The sequence below is a fragment of the Danio aesculapii genome, chromosome 12, assembly GCF_903798145.1.
Source record: "Danio aesculapii chromosome 12, fDanAes4.1, whole genome shotgun sequence".
Lineage (NCBI taxonomy): Eukaryota > Metazoa > Chordata > Actinopteri > Cypriniformes > Danionidae > Danio > Danio aesculapii.
The window spans coordinates 10591849-10617414 of record NC_079446.1 but is presented as its reverse complement, the minus strand read 5'-3'; the positions used below and the strand labels follow the sequence as shown (position 1 = coordinate 10617414).

Sequence of the window (25566 nt, the reverse complement as noted above, 5' to 3'; positions counted from 1 at the left end):
ACCCTGACTTCAGCACAGATATGTTGAAGCTGCTCTTCTGAAATGCAACCGCTTCTTGACAAAATGGTAAGTATCGCTATGATTGGCTTCATGCAGCTAGTCTGACAGCTCACTGATGATGTCATCTCTCTCTCTGTCCTTAAGTGGGATTCAGGAGACGCTGCAGAGACTAACAGCCATGATCAGAGGAATAGGAGACCCGCTGGTAGCTGTATATGCACGGGCCTATTTATGCAGGGTGAGAAGAATAATGCTTTCTAAATAAATTGTGTAATTTATCAGGTTTTATCTACAACCTAAAAAAAGTAGAATTTTGTAATTTTTAAGACTTAGTTAACCCAAAAATGAAAAAAATACTGGCATTAAGAGTCAGCAGTGCAACCCTATTGTACATAGCTGGAGGTGTTTAAATTTAGTTCATTAACACGTCCTGTTGTATTTAGAAATCAAAAATTCAAAAAATTTAAATTTAAAATGAAAAAGTAAAAGTGTAATCTTTAATCAAAATCGTACCATCTGCTTCCACTGTAGAACGGCAGTCCTTCTTTTATGAAGTACTCACTTTTTACTCTCTTTTCCTTTTCCGTTTGGAAATGCATTATCATAATCATATAAAGTTCTGCAGCAACCTCTGGTTTGTGTTGATTGACCTAGTGGTTGAACTAGGTATTGCAGTCCAAATTCACAATATTGGAGTGGGGTTTTTTCATCCGACACACACAGGTTGCCAGATTGACTAAAACAACAGAAATGAGCATGCCTGATGATCACTGTAAGCTGATCAGCTACTAATTTGTAACATTTGCATTGTTTTTGCAAAATAAAAACCATCTCATGTGATATCTGTGTCTAATTTTGGAGATTCGCATCTTTACATTTTCGGCCATCCCCTCATACATTGAGGTAGCTTTCAAGACTAAAATGAAATACGCTTTTTTCTGCCAAGGCAACCCAGAGTGCTGAAAAATCATTAAGAAAACTGGCTGTGGGCAAAGTTACACAGAGGAAAACAGACATTCTGAAAGGCAATGCAAATTTTGAAAGGAAAATAACTGACCTAGCCTTGTATGTATGATAAGATAACATGTATGATAACTTAGTATTTTTTTAATTTACTAGTACTTTTTTAATTTACTTAGTATTTTTTTTTCAATTTAATTTACATTACATGGTGGATGATACAATAAGCAAAAATGTTGCAGATTTCAAATCTTACCTTTCTCTCAGGTGGGAATGGAGGTGGCGCCGCATCTGAAGGACAGTCTAAATAAGAATTTCTTTGATCTGCTGGCCTCGTTTCGTCAGATCCATGGTGACAGTGTGCAGAATCAGCTGGTGTTGCAGCGAGTGGAGATTCCCGTTTATCTGACTCTTTATTCTCCTGCCATAAACTGGATCTTGCAGTGTGTGGCATATAGAGCACCTGAGGTACACACACACACACACACACACACACACACACATAATGTTTTAGCAATTGTTTATTTGCTTCAGTTGTTTAATTTTCATTAAGTCTAAGTTTAGTTCAAAGTTTGATGTGAAATATTTCTACCTGATGAACTCATACTTCGACCTGTTAAGGTATTCCTTTTCAGTCAGTAATCTATTATATCCATGTTGTTTTTATGTCACATATTTAAATATATATAAATAAATATTAATAAATATGTTCAACAAAAAAACTACTTTTTACTGAAAATGGGAGCAGAAGCGGCATCTGACATGGAATTTGCACATTAATTTGTTAAAATTTACATTAGTAAGCATTAGTTACTGTATTAACTACCCTTATGTGATGAGAAATACAGTCGTTGCATTATTTTATTTTACGTTTGTTAATGTATTTGTTATATATGAAATAAAATTTTACCTTTTTATTGAAAGTTTATTAATAGTTCCTATTGTTTCAGGTCTATTAAATAATGTTAAAAGATACTTTTTTATTTAATTTAGTCTTGTAAGCTTTGTAAGGGCCTTTTCAAGTGTTTATGATCAGATGTGTTTGATCTGCTTTGCCTTAAAGGTTCTGCTAACTGAGATGATGGACAGATGCAAGAAGTTAGGCAACAAGTAAGATCTCATCACTGAGGCACTTTTCAATTAAAAATTTAGCGTTGTTTTTCAAATAAACACATATGATAACTTAGCATGTTTCTTAAATAACCACAAACATATGGTATTTTATGCTATAGAATAATCAAAAACATTGCTCACAGCACATTAAAACCAGGTGTAAACAGCACAAGTTAGAGTAACAAGTAAAATCTCACCACTGAGGTACACTGTAAATATAAGATTTACTGATCAATTAAAATCATGTACCTCAAGATCTCCATGAGTGGCTGAAAATGATGACATAAATTCTATCTTGCTGGTGAGAGTGATTGACTTATAAAAAAAAATCCTAAAACAGGTGAAACATTTCCCGTCAAGTTCCTATTCCATCAGTTCCCATTTTACTAATATGTAAGGGTTGGCTTTGTGGACTAATAAACAGCTACCCACCCCCATTTAGCATTGTGCTTAAATGGGCAAGCTCCTTTATCTAGTGTATTTAGTCATGCCAAGTTAAGCCTTATTGTCATTCCGTTTCATGTGTGTACATAAAGTGACTTTCATTGTTGTGTCCACGGGGATACAAATAAATAAACATAAATATCAACAGTACACTGGACATATGGAGAAGGGTCTGGATGCAGACCTGGTGCAGTGCAATCTGAGCTGCATCCAATGCTTTTTAATGCGCTCCCCTAACCCCACCCCTAACCCTAGCTGACACAGTGACGTCACTCACTCTATTGAGTGCATTGTGTCTTGCATTGTGTCAGCTTGCAGATACTATTGGACATATGAGCAATTTTTAAAACCTAAACAATACATGGCTAACATACTTATGCTGTAATCTAACTATACATACAATAAATAGTTGACTATACACATAGACTGTAGAAGTACTTACCTACGTAATGCAGTACAATATTATGAAAAAGAGGTATTTACAGTTACAGTAAAAAGCAAGAAGTCCACAATGATTATTGTGCATTCACGAGTAAATATTTGTTTTATCTTATTGAGTTCTTGTAACGGTGATGCGATGGTGCAGTAGGTAGTGCTGTCGCCTCACAGCAAGCAGGTCGCTGGTTCGAGCCTTGGCTGGGTCAGTTGGCATTTCTGTGTGGAGTTTGCATGTTCTCCCCGTGTTCGCGTAGGTTTCCTCCGGGTGCTCCGGTTTCCCCCACAAGCCCAAAAACATGTGGTACAGGTGAATTGGGTAAGCTAAAATTGTCTGTAGTGTATGTGTGTGAATGAGAGTGTAAATGTGTTCCCCAGAGATGGGTTGTAGCTGGAAGGGCATCCACTGCGTAAAACATACTCTATGCTGGATAAGTTGGCAGTTCATTCCGCTGTGGCGACCCCGGATTAATAGAGGGACTAAGACAAAAAGAAAATTAATGAATATATGAGTTTTTGTAACATGGAGTTAATAAGAAAGCGTTTGCTGCGTATATAGAGAAAAGTGAGTATTTACTCTTCAATATACACTCATTGTCTGTGTTTCCCCATAGTGCTCTTCTGCTAAACTCTGTCATGTGGGCGTTTCGGGCAGAATTTGTTGCAACGAGAGCAACAGACTTCATTGGCATGATCAAAGACTGTGATGAAGCTGGATTTCCCAAGGTGACAGACATACACACACAACAACAAAACTACAAACAGTTCATATATACTTCAGTTTCATAATTTATTCTCATAATCCTTTGTGTTGTTTAGCACTTGTTGTTTGCATCTCTGGGCCGCAGTCTGTCCTGTGCTGACCCTCCAGAGAGTGAGAGACTCTCCATACTCAATGAAGCCTGGAAGGTTATTACTAAAGTTCGCAGCCCACGGGTAAACACATCTGTTGATCTCTGAATGTTTAAAAAAACTATGGCTGTATTCAGAGATATCTTGTCACCCCTGCACTATCAGTTTATTAGCCAGGGTCAGTTTATTGCATTTAAATGCAATTGTTTAGACTGTATACACAACTCACAGCTTGCATCACGAGTTGTTTCTTTGCTGTGTATCTCAATCAGCTCCCTTGCTCTGGAGGTTGTGAATCAGTAGGTCTTGTACTCAATTTGGGCACAGTTACAGGACAGTGATGAACTTCACTAGTATGTTTGCATGGACACCAGTACTAATATGATTAAGACAATACTCTAATTAAGAGTTTACCATGTAAACATGTAAAGGGAGATTTTTGATTACCTTAATTTGACTAAAATCAATTGATCTTAACAGAAATTGAATTAAAACATGTAGGGTATTCCCATTTTAGTGGCGTTATTGAAATGTACTACAGACATGTAAACATATTAATTAAACTTTTATCGTCATGTAGGATTTTGTGACAGGATATTCCATTCACACACAGCTGTTTTACACTATTCTCTGCAGCTACTGACATGGTAAAGGATCACAGACACCCGCATCTCCAAGTGCACACACAGGCCCCATTTACACTAATACGTTTTCATTTGAAAACAGATACGTTTTGCTATGGTTACGCCATCTGTCCACACTATGCCGAAGTTTTCGAGCGCTGAAAACTGAGCTTTTAAAAAAAAAGCTGAAAAAGCTTTAAAACGCTGCTGCTCCATGCCAGGTTGGGTGGGGGAAAATGGAGACATCTGAAAACAGAGGCGGGGCTGCTGACAGTTGCTTATCTGATTAGGGCTTTTTCCTCAATATTAAGTAGCTTACACAAAGTTCAGTCCTGCATCCTCTCCTTGTAAGTTCAGACTTAGCAAGGTTGATATGGAAAACAAACTCCCATTTGGAGACACGTCAGGTAAATCTTCAAAGAGATCATACTTTATAACCTTTCACATCACCATGGCTACGTTGTTTCACTTTCTTAAGATTAAAATGAAAACATGATGTGAGGAACTGCCTTTTTCATTTCCTATTTTCATTTTGATATTAGCAACTTAACAGACACCATAAATGTTGAGGCATCATGTAGCTACATATTTATATGACCATCATCTTCACTATATGCATAACAAAATGGAGCCTATAACATAACATTCTTTATTCTCATTGAAAATACGAAACATACCCTGTCTCTTTTACTGAATATCATTTTTAATAATCAATAATGGTCATTATAAAAGTATAACGTACAATAAGTTTATACATTATAGGAAATAAAGGCAGTCAGTCAAATCAGTGTACGTGGGAACATAAATGAATATATTAACTTATCTTTGCTCTCAGCCAAAACACGTTACCTTAGAACAAGTAATAGATTCAAAAGACCAAAGTCAGGAATATGTCGTTTGATAGAGACAACAAGATGAATTAAATATCACATTTAACAAATATAGTAAGATCATATCCAGCGGTAGATTCTTGATGAACAGTATGACGTGCACAGCTCCTATCTGAGTAGATGACTGCCTTTACCTCAGATGTCCACATACGCTGTATCGCATGCCAGAGTGTGTGTATGGTTTCGTGATGTGCGTTTTCAGTGGTATAGTGTGGACGGAGAGTTGTTCAGAAACACTAGGTGAAACGCTAGTGTGGACGCGGATCATTTTCATTCTAAAATGCCGTTTTAAAATTAAAACATAGTAGTGTAAACGGGGCCACACAGTGAACTTCTGGAGACTCGTCACACCTGCCATCATCGTCACTGAACACACTTTTATGCTGTCTGGGAAATTTTATTTGAATTCAGTGCGTGGTATCAAACTCCGTTAAAACAACACTCTCCAAACAGTCCTTAATACTCACATCCAGTAGCTCAGAGTTTGTCATGAGGGCATGAATGAAATGTTTCTCAATGAAAGTGAAACTGCCAAGCTGCAGATGAAGTAGAAATTACATGAAGCTCTGGAGGAAACATTGGATTGCAGGATGATGTAATTACATTAATTGATCTATATATTACAACATGTAAAACGAGAACATGAACAATCTAAAAGCAACTCATGTTAACAACTTAATCATATTATTGTCTTGTTTAGGTTAAGGCAAAAAAAATTGATAATTGATGTCCATTTTAATGCAGTCAAGTGACAAACCTTCACATACATAATTAAAATAAAAATATAAGTAAAGATCGTATTTTGCGAAGATATTTTTCCCACTGTAAATATATCAAAACTTAAATTCTGATTAGTGTAAGGGTCCATCTATTTGTCATATGATAGAATTAACAACATGGGTGAAGGTTAAATGTGTTTAAGCCTTCTCTTACGCAGCTGTGAACAGATTACTAAAAAATATCAAATTTTGACCCTTATTCTTATCTGACTCTAATTTACAATATTTAAATTTAGGTTCATCCAATTTAAGATGATCACCTTATAGGTTATGATTTGGTTTAATTTAGATCAATTAACCTAATAAATCCTTATTCTCAGTTAATGGTTCATCGTTTACCTGAAGTCACTTAGAGTCAGTATGCTAGGCAGTTACATCTGCTCACAAACACAACCTCACCAGTTCTGGTTCTTAGATAGAGGATATAACTGTAAAATAATTTCCTTTAAGTAATATTAGGCCACCCCATGCTTTCTTATACATAAAGTTTGATTTAGCCTCTAGATTATATCGTACTAAGTCAGTGATTGTCAGAAATCAACAGGTCTCTAATGCTGTGCCTATGCTCCATCCATTAAGCCTGAGTGTATGAGCAATCCTGTTAGTGGACTGCGGAAACATCCACGTCTATTTACAATGATTTTAGGAGATATTAGAGTTAAACAAGAATTTTACATTTATTTGTCAGGCAAACGTTTTCCATGCCAATTCACATATTTAAACAAAATAAGCCAATTCAGATTGTACAACATCAAATACCCAAAGATTATTTTAAGAGTTAGAGATTAATATCTGACTGTGTAGAAGTATGTTGCAGCATATAAGTCTTGATGCAGAGCTCAGAGTCTCACACACTGCAATGAGGTATCTTAGCCACAGGATCCCACAGACACGTCTGCACTTTTCCTTTAAATACAAATCAAATCACAAGAAACAATCATAAATTTAAGACAATAAAAGCTTCACAAAGACCCTTGTCTGGTCATGAGTTGATGTGAAGACCATTTTTCTTGAAGTGGAGCACCTGGAAAAGACCTTAAAGTTAAAACCCAAATTAACAGATACAAAGGAAATTGTAAAATATTACTATGAAATTAAAACCACTTTACCATCACACAGAGACATTTAAAATGATGCCAAACATGAATATAGAGCCACAAGATACACCATATTGAAAACTTAGACATTCTGTGTGGAATGTGAGTGAGCTGCTCTGGTGGAGAAAGTAAAGTTGAGGGCAAAGAGAGGGGCTCAAGCTGCATGATCGAGACAGTTGAACAACTGGTTTCCTAGCTGATCTTCTCAAATTAGAAAGTTTATAGTTTTTTTGCATGACAATTCTCTCGAATTCCATTGCAGTTCTTGGGGTCTAATGTTATAAAAAGACTTAGCCATCCTTACATGTTTTGCTATGAACGCTTTTCTCAATATTTAGATTTTTTGGGAACACAGATTTTCAATTTGTTGTATCTTGGCTAAATATTGTCCTATCCTACACACCACATATACAGTATGTATGAGTATATGTTTGGTTTAATCTATTCACTGTATGATGTAAATTTTCTTGTTTGTTTTATTCCTGTAACTCAGGATTATATCAACTGTGCTGAGATCTGGGTCGAGTTCACCTGCCGTCACTTCACGGTGAGATATTATTAATGAGTGATAATATAAATGACTTTTTTTTTAAATTGGCAAGTACCAAAGAAGGTCTGCACTAATAATTTATTACAGAAATTACAAGAAAAAAAAATTTGGTTGTGTGCCTTCATCATTCTTTAACTCTTGCTACTTAAAATAGCCATTCTTGGCTAATTCTGGCACATTTTACAGTAATGTTAAACACACATATAATTTTAAGGTGTTCACTATCAATTAAGTAATGCTATTAACTTCAGACTGCATACTTTTCATAAAAGTAGTCATGTCATGGATGTTTTCATACCTCATGACTATCTGGGGGGTAGCGTTGCATCTCTGCTTCTTGTTTACACTGCAAGATAGATTGGCGACAGGGTTTCACACTGCATGACTTATAAATAGGAAGAATCGCTGACAACTTTGTCCAAACTACATCTCATGACCAAACATGCGAGAAGTGGCATGGAAACAACACGAGGTCACATAGTATATATTTTAACTATGTAATGTGAAAGAAGCCTTTAGTGGGGCAGAATATGTACTTATTTTGCTTACCTGGGTTTGAAGGAAACTAGCAATTTCTCCTCGACTTTTTTTTTCGACTTGAATGTGATATTGCACAGATGACATGTCTAACAGACACGAGTGCTCCTGTCAAATTTCCACTAGTTTTCCTTTATTTCTTGGCTCCAAATAAACTGAAAAAGAGCGCTTTTAACTTCTCCCACAACCTCCCGCTTGCCTGCAGATACCCCTACTAGTGGATGCTGCTTTCTCATTGGCTGTAGGTGATCGTCAATGTTTTTTTTCAGTCAGAACTCATTTCACACGGCATGATTTGAATTACAGACAGCTTCAGATATTTAGCATGCCAAATATCTCACGGGGGTCGGTGACTTATCTGCAATTCTCTCAGATCGCGTCTTTGAAAGTTCACATTGTGTGATTGTTACTCGCGTGAACGAGCACCAATTTGCCTGTGATTTCAGGCATTTGTCTGCGATTTCTCAAAATCTGTCGCATAGTCAAAATTGGTGCTAAAATCATGTAGTCTGAACTCGGCATACCTCTCTCATTAATCTCTTTGATTTCAATTCTTGATTAAAATCAAAATGTCATACACCATGAAGAGGTGAGAAACATAATAAATAAATAAATAAATTTTTAAAAAATATTTTCATATTTTTTTCTTTTCTCCTGACAATATTTTATCTATCTTTTTAAAATCTACTTACGCAGCAAGAGTTAAAGAATCATTACACTGACAAAGGCACACATCTGAAAAATCATTTTCTTTTGATTCTCTTGTGATTTATTTAATAAATAATTTACATCACCATGTACTTGTCATTTGAAGAAATTTGGTCACCATAAATCTATCTGGTAGAGCTCTGTGATTTACACTTAATTCAATAATCTGACTTTTTTTATTATGCCATTACAAATTTCTTCCTTGTAGAAACGGGAGGTGAACACTGTTCTTGCTGATATCATCAAACACATGACTCCAGACAGAGCTTTTGAAGACGCGTATCCACAGGTACGCCAGAGACCTACAGCAGATATTAAGATGTTAATATGACATTGACGTTGTCAGAGCATTTCATTACCCTTTTTTTGTTTCCAGTTGCAGTCAGTGATTAAGAAGATCCTCACCTACTTCCATGATTTCTCACTGCTTTTTTCTATGGTATGAATACAGAACTGTGCATCATTCAGTATTGAACTCTCCGTTTAAGTTCAGTGTTGTTAAACAATAACTGCATTTCACTATATTTAAAGACATAGCGTATTTAAAAAATGAAAATTCTGCAACCAACCATTTACTCATCCTCCACTTGCCTAAACCTGTTTGAGTCTCTTTCCTCTGTTGAACACAAAGAAAGTTACCATGCAGACTGCTGGAAAAAACAGCTATTAACTTTTCATGTTTTTTGGACTTTCCTTTTAAGGGAGCAGAATTCAAACTGAATGTAAATGAAAAAAAAATTAATTAACCAAACACATATTTGGTCAAACATAAGTATAATGCCACCTATTGTCATTTCTAATAATTCAGTCAATTAAATATATGCAACACTATAAAATTGACTTTATTCTTTAATGCGGAAGTGTGCCTGTTTTTGCGATTGTTTTAGAACTTCTGTGGGGCGCCTATGGGAGAAACGACAAGCAAAAATAAATGACAGAAAACGGTCAAACCGCTTGCTCCACAAACAAGTGTGTTTATGACTATGCATAAAAAGTAGAATAATAGAATAAGAAAAGATCAGTTTGCAACATGAAGCAGCATAACGTACCGTTTTTAATGTCTAAAAATCAATGAAGGTGAATGATACCGTACTCGAGCAAAAAAGATTCCAATGACTGCGCCCGCTCATACGTCAAGAATAAGATCAATACAACACTTCTAATATACTACAAATGAACTGTGAAATAGAGGAGTAAAACAGAAATCAAAATTAGCTGTGTTTACTTAAATGCTAAATCTAAAGAAACATAAAAATGAATTTATTTATTCGTTTATTTTTTGTTGACCCGTTTTGATACACAAGCCTTTACCGACCAAGCATAGAGTTGCAACAAATCAAAAGGTTTGATCTCAACCAGTCAAATAAAACACCAAGAAAGTGGCCACCAAACCAATTTTATGACTGCTTTGAAAGCCCTGTTTTATACAAAGCTAGATAAATCATTAAAATATCTAACAAATAAGATTTTTATACATTTATATCCACAAACGCGCATCGTTTGTACTCACCTTGTTAGCTAGATTCAATAATTAAATCATGTAAAGTTACCTAAAAATATTTTTAACAGTTTACTTCTAAAAATGAATGATTGATGATTGTATTTTTATTGTATTGAACAATTTAGAGAAATATGTCAAGCAAATGCAGTCTACATATCAGAGAGTGATTAGGCAATTATTCTTTTAAATGATATAAATGACTTTAGCATTTACAATGTCAGAACATTTGAGTTTTACCATTGGAATTTCTGTGTTTTGTGTTGAATTTCTTTGCCTGACTCTCGTTTTAAGTCAGATTCATTCTATATGGCCAATTCAAAATACCCAAAATAAATTGTTTTACAGGAACAATATAAAATAATGTATTATAACTATAACACTTATTTTTAATGATTGCAGGAGAAGTTTTTGCCCTTTTTGGACATGTTCCAGAAAGACAGCGTGAGGGTGGAGGTGTGTAAATCCATCATGGAGGTCTTTATCAAGTATGTTTGTCACTCACTATTCGGTATCTGCTTTACCATGTAGTCAATTAAAAGGGTGGTTCACCCAAAACTGAGCATTCTGTCATTATTTACTCACCTTTCACAAACCTGAAGTTTCTTCTCTTGTACGCAAAAGAAGATATTTTGAAAAATGTAAAAAATTGGCAACCATTGACTTCCATAGAATTGGATTTACCTACTATGGAAGTCAGTGGTTACTGGTTGCCAACATTCTTCAAACTATTATTCTTTTTTTGTGTTCAACAGAAAAAAAGAAACCCATGAATGTTTGGAACCACTTGCGGGTGAGTAAATAGTCGGTTAATTTTCATGTTTGGGTGAACTATCCCTTAAAATGTTTCAACGGATAGTGTGGTTATACTAAGCAGGTTTCTTTCTTCGTTTAGACACCAGCAGGAACCAACAAGAGACCCGGTTATTCTCAACGCACTGCTGCACATCTGTAAGACCATGCATGACTCTGTCAAGTGAGTAAGCTGTACTGTACAGGGGTGTGAAAATGTGTTTGCCCCCTTACTGATTTTGCATGTTTGTCACACTTTTAATATTTCAGATAATCAAACACATGTATATTTTAATATATACTTTAATATTTTAAGATAACACAAGTAAACACATCATGCTGTTTTGAAATAAATGTTAACGGAAAACAAAATACAAAACTTCATAGCCTTGTGTGAAAAAGTGTTCACACAGAGCTATGTAGTTTTGTCCTGATGTGTATTGCATGACGTGTTTACTTATGTTATCTTTGTCTAATTAAATTTGTTTGATGATCTGAAACATTAACATGTGACAAACATGCAAACAAAATAAGAAATCAGTAAGGGGCAAACACTTTTTCACACCACTATATATATATATATATATATATATATATATATATATATATATATATATATATATATATATATATATATCAGTGACTTATAATGCTGAATCAGAGAGATTGACATGTTTGCATGTGCTCTGTGTTTTTAAGTGCTTTAACTCTAGATGATGAAAAAAGATCTCTGGCTCTGCTGATCAATGGTTTTATTCGTATGGTGAGTCACTTTTCTACATTAATTCTAAAAAAACATCCTATCTGCATGAATTTAAATCAAGTTTACGGTTTTAAGAACAGCAATCACGTGAAAACTTTGTTTTTGAAATTTGTTGTTCTATTGTAGTCAAACAGTAGTGCGGTATGTTTTCAATACAGTAAAAAGAAAGACATTTCTTAGATTTTTACTTATTCATTCATTCATTCATTTTCTTTTCGGCTTAGTCCCTTTATTAATCCGGGGTCGCCACAGCGGAATGAACCGCCAACTTATCCAGCATATGTTTTACGCAGTGGATGCCCTTCCAGCTGCAACCCATCTCTGGGAAACATCCATACACACTCACTCACTCACACCCATACACTACGGACAATTTAGCCTACCCAATTCACCTGTACTGCATGTCTTTAGACTGTGGGGGAAACCGGAGCACCCGGAGGAAACCCACGCAAACGCAGGGAGAACATGCAAACTCCACACAGAAACACCAACTGACCCAGCCGAGGCTCGAACCAGTGATCTTCTTGCTGTAAGGCAACAGCACTACCTACTGCGTCGCCCTTACTTATTATTATTATTATTATTATTATTATTATTATTATTATTATTATTATTATTATTATTATTATTATTATTATTATTATTAAAGAGCACCTATTTTAATCCTTTTACAAGATGTAACCTTTGGTCTCTCCAGAATGTGTCTGTAAAGTTTCAGCTCAAAATACCCATCAGATCATTTATTATAGCCTCCAGGATCTGCCCATTTTGGTGTCTTGACTACAGCTGTTTTTGTAGCCTGTGGCTTTAAATCCAAATGAACTGCTTCTCACCGCTCTGACATGTGTGTCTGCTTCTCATGCATTACGTCAGATAAACAGCCATCAGTAATAGAGGCAGACACGGATGAAGCTGAAATACAGCTCATTAGTCAAAAATATCAAGTAAGTTAATATCATGTATTTGTGGTGGAGTTTATTCAAGCCTTTCTGAAATGATGAGTCTCACACAAAGGCTATTTGCAGTCCACACTCTCACGTATATATGCGCATTTACTGACACCATGCAACCGTGGGGATTATAGCGGTTAAGAATTACCATTTTACTTTCTTTATTACAAACATGCTCTGTTTTAAAAACATTTTAACCTTATAAAACTTCAAATCACAGAGTTGGAACAGATATATTAATCCCAGTTTATCAGCAAAAAAAATGTTCTGAGGACATGTTTATACACAGGGCCGGAGTGGGACTCCTTTTCAGCCCTGGAGTTTCAAGCCTTAGACCAGACCACTTTAGTTCACGACTGAATATATAATTTCCAATTCAGTGCAAATAAAGTAGCTTAAGTGTTGCTTCACAGTGAATATTTATTTGAACAGTTAACACAATGTAATGTTTAACAGTATCAGAATCTATTTTTTGTAAGAATTAGCTCTCACAAATATCCAATAAATATCAAATAAATGCAAATATAATGTATGTATGTAAAGAAAATGTATTTAACTTTGTAATTACACGATCATGTCTTTTTCAAGGAAACAGCTGTTTTATAACTTTAAATATCTTTCATAAATATGAAAACATTAAAGAATAGCTAAATCTCCAACACTATTCTTTAAAACATCACAATGTCCTTTTTTGCAATATCTGGATCTGAATATTTTTTCTGTGCACAATTCTTCACAGATACCAGTCCCTAAACACAATTAAAGAATAAAGCAAGTATTGAACTGTTATCTGGAAGACTTTTTTTAACCACAGTATTACTTTCTTATGATGACTTCATCATTTCCCCCCCTTTTTTAGCTTTCTGATCAAGTTAAGTCAGATTAATTAATGTTGTGAATCATCTGATTTCATTAATTGTCTCAGGGCGTTTTTCATTAAGCAGGTGTAATATTCATTAATATTAATTATTCAAATTCTCATATTCACTCAATGACAATCCTACCTGCCCATTCGTTTGTTGGGCTCATGACTGGTGCTTGGTAACGTTACAGGGCCTGAATGGCAAGCAAACTGGACTAGAGGCTGCTGCTGCTGCTGAAGAGCTACAGTACAAGAAAAAGTTCAGTACATAAACATGAACGGTGGTTTGCAGGCATCGTTGTTTTGCACTGCTCCTAACTAGCTTAACGGTAACTTACCAACCATTTCATCGTCTTCATGTGTTGTTGTACTCTCGCTGCCACTGGTTTTAATGAAAAAAGTTCTAAGCTTAGTACATTTGGCCGCGTCAGTTTCTAGAGACTGTTTTGTTTGTTTGTTTTTAATTCTGTTTTTAAAACTTTGTGTTTTGACTCGCCATTCACAATTTTTATTTCACAATTATTTTTTCCTCAGGATAGCGAACTTTGTAGAAAATCTGAATTGTGAAAATTATAAGGAAAAAGTTGCAGTTTATTTTATTTTTGAACTGTTTAAATGTTTTATTCTGTTGTGAAAACTGGAGGATTCTTTAGAAATCGAAAATGGAAAAGAGCATCTTTTATTTGGAATGATGATCATTTATTTAATTCAATTCATGCTTATTTATATAGCACTTTTACAATGTAGATTGTGTCAAAGCAGCTTAACATAGGAGTTCTAGTAAAGTCCAAATTTCAGAGTTGAATTTTGTTCAGTTTAGTTCAGTTCAGTGTGGTTTAATTTTCACTGCTGAAAGTTCAAACACTGAAGAGCAAATCCATCGATGGGCAACTCCACAAGTCCCAAACCAAGCAAGCCAGTGGCGACAATGGCGAGGAACAAAACTTCACCAACTGACAAAGTGAAGGGAAAAAAAAATAACAATAATTTAAATTTGAATGCTCATTGTGCTCATTGGACGTTCATTGTGCTCATTGGACGTTCATTGTGAAGAACAGCAGGTGTGAGTAGGTCACCGGCAGGTAATCATACTGGCCCATGCCGGGACTCGTCTGTCACTGTGGTCTTTCAGGAATCAGTCTCATGCACTCCACTCCTCCATGACCACCACATCAGCTGCTCAGGATACGGCCTGGTCCAGGATTATGGATACCTTGGCATAATTTCTTCACAGGTCTTTGATCGCATCAATGGCGCAGCATAGTCTCTGGTGGCCTCGGGCTGATTATCCCCAGGTGGAAATAGAGAATAAAGAAAATAATTAGCGTAGCTGCAGTTCATAGAGTATTTAAACCAAATTCAAAAATGAAGTGCTATAAATGAAAATAGCAGTTATATAAGCAAACATGTAAAGCATATGAGTGTTTCTAACAAAATGTGTGTGAGTGTGTCCTACAGGTGGTTGTCAAGCCCACTCACCTGCATGGAGCCCTAAACATTTATCAAATGTTTAGTGTTGTATAATCAGTGTGATGTATCTTTACTTAATAGAAGAAAATAACTTATTTTAAAAAACTTTCATACTGTGAAGTTGTTGTCTTTTTTACTGTAAACTGGTAGTGTATCAGCATTCAAAACCCATAATAATAAGAATGTTTTCTTGTTGCATGCTAGTATATTACAATGATTTCTGAATAATCATGTGACTTTGAAAACTGGAGTTTTTGATGTATTTTTGATCAACCAAAAGTATTTTTGTGCATGAGAGATGTCTTTCAATAATAATAATAAAATATCAAAAGACTTTAACAGTACTATAGAAAACTTCAGATCAGCATCAAGTGGAATCTCTAACATAATTCGCAAGGACTGGCTTCTGTAACAACTCGAAATTAACCTAAAAAGTAACTCTTTATATGTTGTTCCATGTTTCCATCAGGTGTCTTTTGGGAGGGACTTTGAGCAGCAGTTGAGTTTCTGTGTGGAAGCACGAGCGACCTTCTGTAATCTAGAGCCTGTCATCATTCACCTCATACACGTGAGCTCCTCTGCCTTAATGCTTGTTTTAGGAATTACATCACGTAGTCATTAACTCTTAAGTTTTTGCTTTTTATTCAATAATAAACCCTAGTGTTGTGAAAACATGTATTGTAAAAAGTCTCACAATGCTAGCACAAATTGGTTTTATCAACAAACAACTTTATTATCATGCCAGTCTATGTGGTATTGATGAACTTCGGTGTTTGCATCTATCTGCAGTTAATAATATCTCTACCAAAAAGTCTGAATTTTATGTGTTGATGATGTCATTGTTGAGAGATCAGTAGAATCTCCTGCTGACTCGTGACTTGATAAATGCCTGTTTGCTTATGATGCAGTGGATAAAACCACATTATTTAGAAAATGTCATGCAATGAAGTCTGCCTTTAGTTTAATGGTGTGCTGAGGGACTGACTGTCATGATAATATGTATGTCTTCATTACAGACGGTGAATCAGTTAGCCATGGAGACAGGGCGTGTGATGAAAGGCAATCACTCACGTAAAACAGCTGCTTTTGTCAGGGTGAGTGTTCTCTGAAACGTGTATACAGTATGGTAAATGTTGTTTTTCCATAAACAAATTCATTTGTGCAATTAATTTTAACGAATATGACTTGTTTTTCTGCATTAAAGTAATAAAATGTGTTTAAACGAGGATAGTTCACCCAAACATTTAAATTTACTCGCCTTCAAGTGGTTATAAACTTCTATGAGTTTTTTCTTCTGTTAAACACAAAAGAAGAGAATGCTGAAATCCTGTTTTCATTGACTTCCATAGTAAGAAAAACAAATACTACATATAAGTCAATAGTTACTGGTGTTCAACATTTTCAAAATATCTTATTTTGTGTTCATCTTAAGAAATTAATATATATATATATATATATATATATATATATATATATATATATATATATATATATATATATATATATATATATATATATAATATATATATATATAATATATATATATATATATATATATATATATATATATATATATATATATATATATATATATATATATATATATATGTATATATATGTATGTATATGGTCTGTTTGGGACTTTTTGGGACATTTTTACGGGCATCATCTAGACCCCTGATTTAGAACTTCTCCCCAATAATGGTGGATCATTGTTTTATCCCACTATAGTAGAGGTTATGCTGTTGTGTTTTGGTTATTTCCAGGCATGTGCCGCCTACACCTTCATCACCATTCCGTCCCTCACGAGCATCTTCAGCCGCCTCAACCTCTATCTGCTGTCTGGACAAGTAGCACTGGCCAACCAGTGTCTGTCCCAGGGTAAGTAGGTGCTGGAGATTTTGTCTTAGACAAATCATATGCTGGAATAGTTGGCAGTTTATTCCGCTGTGGTTACCCATGAAAAATAGGGGACTAAGCCTAAGAAAAATTAATGAATGAAGATATGTTTGCACACCAAGGTTGTCAAAAATACAGTACAAACAGTAATATTGTAAAAAGGTTTAAAAAATATTAATCCTGTGAAATCAAAGCTAAATTTTTAGCATTTTTTTAGCGAAATTGCAAGATATAAACTAACAATTCTGTGAAATAATGTCAAAATTTGGAGAAATAAAGTCGTAGTTGCAAGTTAAAAAGTCTGAATTCAAATAAATAGTAACAATTGTGTGAAATAAAGTCAGAAAAATAAATAAAGGAGATAAAAAAATCTCCATTCTGTTAGAATGTCAGAATTCTGACTTTATATTTTGCAATTTGAGCAATTGTGACTTTACTGCTTAGATTGTAAGATATAAAGTCAGAATTCTGGCATAAGTGGCAATTGTGAGATATAAAGTCAGAATTCTAAGAAATAAAGTTACAATTGCTTGATATAAACTTGCAATTGCAGGAACAAAAGTCAGAATTCTGAGAAATAAACTCATAATTGCATGATATGAACCCAGAAAAACGTCAGAATTCTGAGATAAAAAGTTGCAGTTGCAAGTTATAAAGTCAGCATTGCGGGTTATAAAGTAATTTCCTATTATGGAGACTGACCTGGACTTCAATAGTAATGTATCACGTTTCCAAAAATGAAAGATAAAAAAGTAGGCAGCATTTGAACCAAATAATAATATGAAATGTTTCTTATAATTAATTATACATCAGCATATTAGAATGCTTTCTGAAGGACGCTGAAGACTAAGGTAATGATACTGAACATTTTGCTTTGACATTGCACAAATAAATTAGCTTAAAAAGATCTTTGTTTTTAAAAGATGCTAAAAAGTATGTACAGTATTATTAATATTTTTTCAATATTACTGCTTTTACTATACTTTTTATTAAACGGCTTAAACGGCAAATTTTCTTGTACATGTAAGACCTCTTCTTTAATTATAGTAATAAAATAGCTGAAATATATTTTTTTGTTCAGAAGAAGTTTATTGTCATTGTACCATTTGCATGTACAACGAAATTTAAATTCAATGGCCAACGCTGAGAGTATTCATGTATTTGATAAACTGAGAGAACATCATTTTGATTTCTGTAACCGTTTCTCAGCGGACGCATTTCTAAAGGCAGCAGTCAGTATTTTGCCCGAAGTCCCACGCAGCATCAGCATTGAGGGTAAACAGCGATCATCAGAGTCCTTCCTGCTAGACTTCATCAACAACTTCCTTTCCACACTGCTCGTAGTGCCGGTAATATCCATAAACACTTCCACAAGCTTTTTTTTTTTTTTTTTTTTACCAAATGTAAACTCTCCATGTGTGTGATTGTCTCATAGGATCATCCGGAGCAGGGTGTGCTGTATCTGGTGCGAGGACTCTTAAATATGGTTCAGGATTACACCTGGGAGGACGGCAGTGATGCTAAAGTCCGTGTTTATATCAGCGCTTTGCCATTACTAGCAGCAATGAGTCAAGAGAGCTACCTCTACACCATTCCTAAAGGTGAACAAATGCAGAGAGGTTTTCTAATAATCCTCCCAGCTCAATGTCTTTTGTTGACATTTGTGTTGCTGTTGCAGTGGATTCAAATGAAACCCTGTATGGAGGAGATCCCAAGTTCATCGCAGAGATCAACAAGCTGTGTGAGACTCTGATTGGGCAGGTTCTGGACCATTTAAAGGGTCTGGGTCGAGACGAGGTCAGATACCTATTTATTTTTTAAATACTCAACGTAAGACAGCAAAATATTAAAACTTGTTAGGTTTTACATACAATTAGATCCAAAGATTTGGAAATATAACAAGCACCAAACATCTTACAATAATTGTAATAAAAAGGAACAAACAAAAAAGATGTTTTAAAAATTATGATTTAAAAAAATATATAATATAAAGAATATAAATATTAGTTTTGTAATTTCACAGGTGTAACATAAAATTAAAGTATGTATTTTTTTAAAACGTTTGATTTTTTTTAAATATTTGACAAATATTAGCATACTAGTTTAATATTATTAAATATAGTTATTACTAATCACCGGCTTTATTAGGTACACCTGTCCAACTGCTCATTAATGCAAATTTCTAATCAGCCAATCACATGGCAGTAACTCAATGCATTTAGGAATGAAGACATGGTCAAGACGATCTGCTGCAGTTCAAACCGAGCATCTGAATGGGGAAGAAAGGTGATTTAAGTGACTTTGAATATGGCATGGTTGTTAGTGCCAGACGGGCTGGTCTGAGTATTTCAGAAACTGCTAATCTACTGGGATTTTCACACACAACCATCTGTAGGGATTACAGTAAATGGTCTGAAAAAGAGAAAATATCCAGTGAGCGGCAGTTCTGTGGGTGCAAATGCCTTCTTGATATAAAGACAACAGTAACTCAAATAACCACTGAGGTTGGAACTGAGGTCTGCAGAAGAGCATCTCTGAATGCACAACACGTCCAACCTTGAGGCAGATGGGCTACAGCAGCAGATCACAGAGTCAACTAAGAACAGGAAACAGGCTACAATTCACACAGATTCACAAAAAAACTGGACAATAGAAGATTGGAAAAACGTTGCCTTGATAAGTTTCGATTTCTGCTGTGACATTCGGCTGGTAGGTTCAGAATTGGGCATCAACAACATGAAAGCATGTGTTCATCCTGCCTTATCTCAACGGTTCAGGCTGGTGGTGGTGTACTAGTGTGGGGGATATTTTCTTGGCACAGTACCAATTGAGCATAGTGTCAACGCCACAGCCTACCTGAATATTGTTGCTGACCATGACCATTGCTTAATGACCACAGTGTACCTATCTTTTGATGGCTATTTCCAGCGGGATAACGCGCCATGTCATAAAGCATAAATCATCTCAGACTGGTGTCTTGAACATGACGAAGAGTTCACTTTACTCAAATGGCCTCCACAGTCACCTGGGCTCAATCCAATAAAGCACCTATGGGATGTGGTTGAATGGGAAATTCGCATCATGAATGTGCAGCTGACAAATCTGCATCAACTGCATGATGTTATCATGTCACTATGGACCAAAATCTCTGAGCAATATTTCCAGTACCTTGTTGAATCTGCAATAAATGATTAAGGTAGGCAAAAGGGGGTCCAACCTGGTACTAGTAAGATGTACCTAATAAAGTGGCAGTGAGTGTATTTATACATTATGTGCTATTTTTATTGTGTGTAAAAAGTGATCAAAATGTAACATTCATATAAGACACAATAACACTAATAATAATGTATAATTTAATCTAATTTAATAGTATAAAAATCATAAAATATTAAGGTTTAATTTCTTTTTATTTTTCTTTATATATTAAGTTTTATTTGTTATTTTTCATATTACTTCATTTTATTATCAGCATATCAGTTTTAAGTCAGATTTCCATCTTGATTTTCTACAAAATCGAGTATCACCATCATCCCCAGTATCACCAGTGCTTAGTCTGCTTGTACTGGTATGTTTTAATAAGCACCAAAATTCCCAATGAGTTACATTTTAATTTAAGAAAATCTAATGGTTTAAATAATTTGAGTAGTTATCCATTACAATATTTATCTAAGCTTTATTTAGTAATTCAGAGCAAAATGTTTATATTTAACAAGCCATAATGTGCATTTGTATGTAACTTTCACCAGTTAAATCCATGTCATTGTGGACTGTGATTGACCACAACTGCTCAGTCATCAACATGACAGGATTTTTTTTTTTTCGTTAGTTGCAGGTGCCATATTTGAAGTGCCCAAATACTGTTTGAGGCCATTTTATATCAGAATAATCAAACATAACTGTCATATTATGATGATTGTTTATCATTTTGCATGGGTGTTTGTGTAATGGCTCATTGCTTTGTGTGTTTTAGGAAGTGCGCAGGCAGGGCAGTCTGGCTTTCTCTTTGTTTGGCTGTCTGTTGGCTCATGGTGATCTGCGGAACAACAAACTCAACCAGCTGGCTGTCAACCTGTGGAATCTCAGCCACAAACACGGCATCTGTGACACGCGTACATCCGTAAGTCCAGCACACACATACTGCAAACCAATTCTCATACTGGCCATCCTAAATATTATCGGTATATTACTGGAAAAAATAATTAGCGTGCCCTAAATGTTTACTGTTTCTGGTAGAAATTTAAAGTATTGAGTAGGTCCTATATTTGAGTTTGACTTTAATTTATGGCCATTAGAAAAGTATGCTCTACATACTGCAGTATAAATGTAATTCGGACATACTATTCCACCATTTGTCATTATCACATGACTATGAGGTATAGGTTTAAGCACCCCTGCCTTAATGAGTAGTATCACACTGCACACTAGGGCTGGATGATATTGGAAAAAAACTCACATTGCTATATTTAATTTTTTTCTGCGATACATATTATGATATTGAGTCACTTTGACCAGATGAAACGAATGGCTCTATTTGAATAAAATCTATAATTCTAGATTGACTGATGATTTTTGTAAGGGAGTGCATCTGCGTAAAATATAATACATTAGTCACAAGCATTGATAAATGCAGCGAAGATACAAATTATATAAACAGTATTTTAAGGTTTTCAGGAACTCTAGCAGTATTCGGTTACAGATTGAATAATCAAATGTAAATTGAGCAAGTATAGTCTTCATCGTATTTATACATAAGTACAGTTCATCTTTCTTAAAGGGCCACGAAACCCCTCTGCCTCAGCAGGGTGTTTTCACACCTCTAGTTTAAAAAAAGTCAAAAAATGGGGTAAGTCTAGCTCTGTTTAGGTGGGAGTGTCGGAGGAGGGAAAGAGGGAAGGTTTAGCATAAAAATGGGAGTTTCCGTTTGGGCACGCGCTGATTTTCTCAGAGGCAAAACAAACACATAGGCGCAGGGGAGAAGGACAGTGACTGCATTTACATGGACATCAGTAATCGAATTATTTGTCAAATTATTAATTTGTGGACTTCAACTGCAGTTTGGCACTTTCATTTAGGAATATTTCCTGCATGCCCCCCGTGACAAACGAGAGATTGGATGCGAGGAACTGCTGGAAGAGTGTAGTTTTAATGGAATGTTTGATACCGCACTGCGAATGAGAAAAAAAAACCTCCACATTTCTCTGTAACTTAGATGCACTCGGTAGGTAGCGTCAGAAAGTCGTGTGTGTATAGACTATCCTGTCACACCAGTGCGGCAAAAATCATACTCGACGGTAATAGTTTGATTAAGGTGTTTACATGTTTACACTCAGAGAGCAGCATTTACAGCTAATCTATCTTTCCATAATATTGATATAGTGATATTAACATACTGTAAACTTAGTAACTAAATCATTTTGACTAAGGTATGTCTTTAAAAACTGAAAGAGTACTGCTTATGATACAAACTTACTTTGTCTCTGAATAAACAAACAAAGAACACTGATCACACACTTACCAAATCTGTAGAGACAGGACAGTCAACACCAATTGGACTGCGTCTTTTTTAAAAGAAGACAAGCAAAATCTGGATTTCACCATTTTCAGATGCAAAAAGCTCTTGGGTAAAAATTTTCCTTACACACATATTTCTGTCACGTGTCGCATGCATTGTATTCTATACATGAGTCCAGCTGCGCTCTCATAGCGGGGAAATGAAAACAAAACCTTCGTTGCAGCACATTTATAAACGCAACACTGACGACCCATGTCTCCAAACAATTCTTCTTCCACTTGTTTTGGCAACACAACATGGTGTCTCTCTGCCGTCTGAACACTGAAACAGTCTCTGAAGCTATCATGTATATTAATGAAGCTCCACCTCACGCACAGTAGAGCGTGCTGATTGGTTTGAACCAAGTCTTTCTCATGGACTGCACACTCAAATGCGTCATGTTGTACTCACCAGTACCGACAGCCAGTCTACACACTGGAATACACGCAAGGATAATCGCCGTTACGTAGCTTCAAACATTTGTTTCAAACCAGAACAACGAATTTTCTCGAAATAACCCTGTACCAATTTTCACTTTTATGTGAAATATGTGTTCTAACGGTGTTTTTAGCAGCATGGGCACATATATGACTGTCAACAACTCAAAAAATGTGTTTTGGTGTTTCATGACCCTTTAAAGTTTCCAAGAAATCAAAACTAACCCTATGGTTTGTTAGCTCACATGGCTAGTTTTGTGGTGAACAATTAATTTGTGCATGTCATTAAGTAAAAAAAAAAAAGCTTTTCTCTTATCTTTAATTGAAATCTGATAATGCACTTCCGGTTTGTTTTTTCAGTTAATTTATAAGATTATCTTAGGTATTGGCCATGGCTAACATACTTAACCACGATGCTCCAACTGTCTGTTAGGTTATATTAACTCTCCCCAAACCCCTTTCCCCATCCATCCATTCAGCTCGTCGTTATAAAACTACACTACGCTACACTCACTGTTTGCTCATTTAATATTCCATTACTCTAGGTGTTTTTTAAATAAAAACTGATCAAACTAATTGAGTCCTTCAGGGTAGTTTGAAACCTACAGGTAATGCTGCAGTCACACTAGAGTTTGTAGTGTACATCGCTGCAAAAAGGGGTGGGATTAAACAAGATGATTAGACATTTAAAGAAGCAAGTGATTGGTCCATATTTTAAATTTCTGTTCAGAGAGGTCATGTTTTGATCAGCAGTTGCTCTTAAGCAGTCACATGATGCAATTTCAGAGGTCAGAGTTCACCAAGCTAGAACTTAGCAGAGTTCATCAAGCTAGTGAACTATGAAACTTGTCGCACGAGTTTGCGTTTCCGGTCTGACGCATTCGCGTGCTTATAAATGAAAGTCAATGATGATAGTGATGATACGTTTCAAAGGTCATCAGCATCTTAGTTCCCCAGAAGTTGTAATATATCTAGAAAAGTTATTTACTCAATCTCTGGCATTTACATCAGGCAATGAGGCTGGGTACAAATCTGCAATGGATGAACTGAGAAGTGGCTTCAAAGAGGCGAAGAGGCAGTATAAAGAGAAACGTTACGGTTACTAAAGTAACCCTTCGTTCAACGAGGGGGGGAACGGAAATGCTTTGTGGAAACCTCCACTATGGGGATTTCGTCAGAAACCAATCATCTGAAAGAGTATAAAAACGGGCCAATGAAATGCCAATGAGATGGCGGCGTCAGCGTGCACAGCTGGCATCAATGACAATCAGTCATGCTATAAAGACGCAGCCAGTGCCATGCTTGACATCCTTTTCTAGCTGAAGAGACTTTCAAGCTCGACAGCTAAGGGACAATCGTTGTGGCGAAGGAACCTAGCATTTCCGTTCCCCCCCTTGGGGAACGAAGGGTTACTTAAGTAACCGTAACGTTCCCCTTTGGATGGGGAACTCCAATGCTATGTGGAAACTTCCACTATGGGGAAATCTATGGAAAACGCCACAACGAAAGAACCTTATCGCGTCCCTGGCGAAGGGTGTGCCACGCAGTAGTGCGAGTGCACCTACAACACCCCGAGACACAACGTCTTCCAACGTGTCCCCTGGCCCTTACTTACCTTACTTACCTGTTCAGGAACAGTTATATTTTTCGGGGAGTCGCAATAACCCAGAAAAATAGGTTTTAATATGACACTACGTTGGGAAAGCGTTCAGTCCCGATAGGGAGGACGCTGCGGAACTCACCTGCTACCCAGAGGGGAGACCTGGTGACAACCTATGGACTAGCCCAGAGATGGGGAGTCCATGCATAAGGATGGTTAGCGGGGAGGGAAGACACGAGCCGGCATGAAGGGGGGACTAAACCGTGGCTGAGTGAGCGTATGGGATCACCAGCGGGGATCACGCATAGCAGGCACCTATACCCAGAACACGGGCTGACCAGCGGGCATGCCAACAACGCAATGGGACAACACCTGACTCCTCCGCTGAGTCAGATGCTGGGGGCCTCGGAGGCACTCTGCAGGGTTCGCCAAATGGGGAACTAAACTGACAAAGCTGAAAAAGCGCACGTATCTCCAGGTTAGGGAGAATGGCGCAGCGAGCGTGTTTCGACACCTCAACCGAATCGTTTCCTCAATCACCAAGGGTTACCTAATACCCTTGAGGAAACCGGCTCCACTCACAGAATGTAAACATTGCAAATGTATAGGGTGTCACCCAAACCCGCAACTCTACAAATGTCTGTCAGAGAGGCGCCGCGTGATAACGCCCAAGAGGATGCGACGCTCCGAGTGGAGTGCGCTCTCACCCCCGGGGACACGACTCACCCTGGCTCTGATAAGCGTGGGAGATGGCAT

General features: G+C 36.2%; 1 protein-coding gene across 1 annotated transcript in view; it reads left to right on the top strand.

Annotated features, from left to right (window-relative positions):
* Nucleotides 1-21450, top strand: part of vps35l (VPS35 endosomal protein sorting factor like) — a 37193-nt gene extending 15743 nt beyond the window's left edge. The window contains exons 11-29 of the mRNA XM_056469724.1: nucleotides 19-66; nucleotides 145-238; nucleotides 1228-1428; nucleotides 2024-2070; nucleotides 3567-3678; nucleotides 3772-3888; nucleotides 7687-7740; nucleotides 9197-9277; nucleotides 9365-9427; nucleotides 10889-10974; nucleotides 11382-11462; nucleotides 11978-12041; nucleotides 15793-15891; nucleotides 16340-16417; nucleotides 17090-17204; nucleotides 18432-18571; nucleotides 18658-18823; nucleotides 18901-19019; nucleotides 21193-21450. Of these exons, the coding sequence (XP_056325699.1) occupies nucleotides 19-66; nucleotides 145-238; nucleotides 1228-1428; nucleotides 2024-2070; nucleotides 3567-3678; nucleotides 3772-3888; nucleotides 7687-7740; nucleotides 9197-9277; nucleotides 9365-9427; nucleotides 10889-10974; nucleotides 11382-11462; nucleotides 11978-12041; nucleotides 15793-15891; nucleotides 16340-16417; nucleotides 17090-17204; nucleotides 18432-18571; nucleotides 18658-18823; nucleotides 18901-19019; nucleotides 21193-21435 (2008 nt within the window). The 3' untranslated portion in view covers nucleotides 21436-21450. The remainder of the gene's footprint in view (nucleotides 1-18; nucleotides 67-144; nucleotides 239-1227; nucleotides 1429-2023; nucleotides 2071-3566; nucleotides 3679-3771; nucleotides 3889-7686; nucleotides 7741-9196; nucleotides 9278-9364; nucleotides 9428-10888; nucleotides 10975-11381; nucleotides 11463-11977; nucleotides 12042-15792; nucleotides 15892-16339; nucleotides 16418-17089; nucleotides 17205-18431; nucleotides 18572-18657; nucleotides 18824-18900; nucleotides 19020-21192) is intronic.
* The last annotated feature ends 4116 nt before the right edge of the window (nucleotides 21451-25566 follow it).